The sequence below is a fragment of the Lipomyces chichibuensis genome, assembly GCF_038497645.1.
Source record: "Lipomyces chichibuensis strain CBS 12929 unplaced genomic scaffold V1513scaffold_6, whole genome shotgun sequence".
Lineage (NCBI taxonomy): Eukaryota > Fungi > Ascomycota > Lipomycetes > Lipomycetales > Lipomycetaceae > Lipomyces > Lipomyces chichibuensis.
In genome coordinates this window covers 74,379-78,166 of record NW_027117458.1, presented here as the reverse complement: position 1 = coordinate 78,166, position 3,788 = coordinate 74,379, and the positions used below count along the sequence as shown (strand labels likewise).

General features: G+C 47.4%; 1 protein-coding gene across 1 annotated transcript; it reads right to left on the bottom strand.

Moving 5' to 3' along the window:
- Positions 1–268: 268 nt before the first annotated feature.
- On the bottom strand, positions 269–3,506 carry V1513DRAFT_439550 (uncharacterized protein). Its single transcript, XM_066897229.1, has 4 exons — positions 3,132–3,506; positions 3,040–3,063; positions 2,322–2,982; positions 269–2,265 (listed from the first exon to the last, which is right to left on the bottom strand). Exons 1-4 carry the CDS (start codon positions 3,195–3,197, stop codon positions 626–628), a joined length of 2,391 nt encoding a protein of 796 aa, XP_066754972.1. The 5' UTR covers positions 3,198–3,506; the 3' UTR covers positions 269–625.
- Positions 3,507–3,788: the final 282 nt, after the last annotated feature.

The following is a 3,788-nucleotide window of genomic DNA, read 5'->3' as shown; positions in this document are numbered from 1 at the left end:
GCAGATACGGGTTCTTTGAGTCACAGGCCGAGAAGTAGCGTGGAGGGCAAGATAATGCAAGTATTGGCGGCCGATTCAAGTCAGAAGCGCAGCGGCCGATTTCCAACGTAGAAGTTCCAGTCCACAACGCGCCGAGTGCTTTACGACGAAGCCTCGTTAAGAGAACAGGTGCGCAGGGTAACCTAGCTAGCACGTGCCCTGCCTGGGATACTTTTGGAACAAAAAAAAGTCCCAGCCAAATAACATTCGACATCTCATGTAGCAGAATGTCTATAGTTATAAGCAGCTAGAAATAAATATAATTTACAGTTCTAAGGAAGTACAGGTTGTGCCGCAGCCTCGCGATCCGTAAGCCACCGTCCAAAACTCTCCGATGTCGATGTGTTTGTCGCAAGCCAGATGAACAAGATATTATCATTAAATCTCACAATCACCTCATTTTGATGACCAGACAACCACATAAAAAAGTCCAGGGCATTAGCGCTCAGTGCTGGCCAATAACAGTTACATGCAAAACCCAATGCGCCAACCAATCTATTCCCTGCCCACAGAAACACGATTTTTTCCAAAACTGTTATCCAAATTCAGTCGTCAGTACTGCTTTCATACCTACCCAAGTTCAAGTTCAATGTTGTCGCGAAATGTTCTGAAGAAAGTCAGCAACAACATCAATCTCGCCAACTTGAGTCGCTGGCGGACTACGAGTATTCTCCAACAGTGCATCTGCATCCATCCAATTCATACCACAGGTGGTGATATCGTCTGACAAAAACTCCTGCCATGAAAGGAGTATCGTCTGCCGGGCTGCCTCAGAATATGATTCAGTGTCGCAAGTGTCGCAAGGTCCCGGAGTGTTCGAGTTTCCAGTAATAGGGCTAGCAACCTGTGTCAGGCTAGTAGGGGCCACAAAAAATGTAGAATACTCCGCGGATGGCGAAACAATTTCACTGCGGGTCTGAGCTAACTGCCATTTTCTCTGGCCAATGATTTCTGTAGCTACGTCCGTAAATTCGTGAGCCAACCCTGACAATCTCTGGAGAACTCCGCTCCCACTCGCTTCTTTGTTCAGTTTCTCCAACTCCCAGGTAATGCACTGCAATGACGACAAATCTGTCTCGTCCAGGTCGACCCCTGAACCGTTATCAGCAATAGCATTGAAAACACCAAAGAAGGGTGCAAAGGGCTGGAACACCAACGCCCAGGAAGTAGTCACGTTGCGTTGTAATTCGTTCGGCTGCTCATCTAAAATTTGTTTGAACAAATGAAGCGCCTGACGCGAGACTCTGACATAAATTTCCCTCGATTCTGGGGATACTGATGCGTGAACTCTGTGAATCATCGTCAGGCAGACGCAATGCAGGTAGTGAATCTCTGTAGCCAGACTGCCTGCTAGCTTCTGGCAATCCGGACCACCACTGTTCCTTACCCCTTCAATCCAAATCAAATTATTGTTCAACAAATTGTCAGCCTCTTGGTGCAACTTAGTTACAACTTCACCTCGCCTGCGCGTCCGCTCAATAGAACCTTCAGGACCCAAACTGGCCAGTTCGGTCTCCGCAGCCGCAGAGTACAATCGTATGTAAATCGCATCGTACATGAAAGCAATTTCAATGGACTGGCGGTACTTCCCATAGCCAAGGGTTGCCGGATCTGCAGCCGTATATGCCTTCTGTTGTGGTACTGGGACTGAACAATCGCGAGTCAGAAAACTTGGCGATCTTCCGAACGTCAATGACATCACTTTATCAACGACGAAGCACGACCAGAATAGACGTAATCGTTCACTGTCCGCGTCTGCCCTCTCGGCGTAGACCATACCCGCATCAATTCCACTAGAAATACCAGGATCATTGACTGTCATATCGTTGGACTGACGATGAAGACCCAGGTCGAGACAATGACGAGAAGCATGAGAAATGATAGTCCAGCACAAGCCGGGATTGTATATCTGCTTAGCGGAGATCGCAGCAATGAACAGAACTTGGATGTTAAGAAGCGAGGGGACAAACAGCACCCGTACATCGCGCAAAATGAGGAAGATGTTTCGGAACAGAATGTTTTCGATAGGTGTGCCGTCGATGACTTTCTCGAAATACGGGAACTCCGCATGCTGTAAAGACTGGATCATCATATAAGATGCGCAGGCCAACTTCTGGACGAAATACTTATCGTTATAGAAGTTGTAACTGCAAATACTATCGCGAATGACTTTGGCCAGCGATAGATGTAGCACTGGATGGATGGAAATCACATTCTCTATAAAGTCTGCGTTGGATTATAAGTAAGATCCCATAATATTCAAGTTTTAAACGTATACTCACAGTCAAGCAGCTCCAAGCAATATTTCTTCTCGGGCAGCCAAGGACGGTGAGAATCAATAGCCAGAGTGTCAGCAACCTCCTCGGACAGACCAACAGTTGTCTTTTCAGCTAACTCGCTCGACCATCTCAGTAATGAGCGATCGCACTCGCCTTGTGCAGCTCCATTGGACAGCACTCGATTCACTCGATTTCGCGCATCCGTTGACATGGAGAGCAGTGACGTTGTTCCCAGATGTCGTAACTGATCGTGGACCTTATCAACTAGGGACGCGCTGCCATTCTCGACTTGGGCCGTAGACGATGGTTTGCCAATAACTGGGAGGGTCAGCTGCGGATTACGGATCTTAGCGTAATTGGAGAAGTCCTCCTGGGCTTGTTGTTGCTGATCCAGCAGGCAGCTTAATTGCTCGAGGTGGTACTCAATTGCACCTAGCCTACCCTTGGTTGCCTGGTCGACGTGCGTATCTGCGCAACCATTCTGTTGTGGGGTCGCAGGGGCAATCGCGGCTGCACTGAAGTCAACCACCTTTGGATGCTTGCCGAGATTGTTAACAACTTCGTCATGGCAGATTCTACGTTTCCGCTTCTTGCGTGCAGAATAGACGCAGACGACGTCTCTCAAAGTGCATTGAAGACAAGGCTCTTTGCGGTCGCATTTTATCTAGATGGAGGTTAGTAATTGTTCCTGACATAATACGAAATTGCAGCGAGACTGGACCTTTCTTGATCTGCACGAGTCGCACTGGTGTGGACAGAGATATATTAGTCATTAACTGCAAGGAGTTGGGAAACAACAGGAGCAGAACATACAGCCCTAGACGATGAGTTCTCGGCAAGAGAGATAGCATTGGAGTCGAGCGATGAGATGGTCATCATGGCCACGCCGCCTCGAGTGTATGACCAAGGACGTATGGCCGCGGAGTTGGCACAGAGCCGAGTTATATTACACAAGAAAGACCGCGGTAATTAAGAGTCACCGAAGATATGAGTATTTTAGGGCGCCGCATATTATTCGGACTTGAGCCGGCAGGAAAGGGGAGGGGAGGGATAGTGGGTGGCAGAGCAAACCAGACACGTCGGTTGTTCGATGAGTCTTCCAAATGCCGCGGAGTTTTGTCAAGTAGATGATGTCTGCGGCGGCCGCGCCGCACGACTTCAGTGTCGCTTCTAAAGAAATGGAATCGTGTAGAACAGTCTGGCACTTCAAGCCAAACATACTGTCAACGGCGCATTTGTCGGACTGGTCGGGAAATGTTGATTAATTGGCTGTAAATATGATATCACTGATGTGACTTTCGAAATTCTAAATTTAGCCTTTTCAAACAAGAACTGAATTTCAGAGAAAAATCAGCATGATTTTTATTTTACCCAAAGTTTTAGATTTGTCTTGACACCAATTCATCGACTTTTACCGACCACTAGAATATAGATTATTAATATATATATAACGTATTTCCCATCGAACCG

What these genes read in the sequence shown, in the direction of transcription:
- V1513DRAFT_439550 (XM_066897229.1), bottom strand. Translation starts at nt 3,197, where the DNA reads ATGATGACCATCTCATCGCTCGACTCCAATGCTATCTCTCTTGCCGAG. An exon ending in AGAACTCATCGTCTAGGGCT is followed by an intron (nt 3,064 to 3,131) that starts GTATGTTCTGCT and finishes TGTCCACACCAG; the next exon opens with TGCGACTCGTGCAGATCAAG. An exon ending in TTGCTTGGAGCTGCTTGACT is followed by an intron (nt 2,266 to 2,321) that starts GTGAGTATACGT and finishes AATCCAACGCAG; the next exon opens with ACTTTATAGAGAATGTGATT.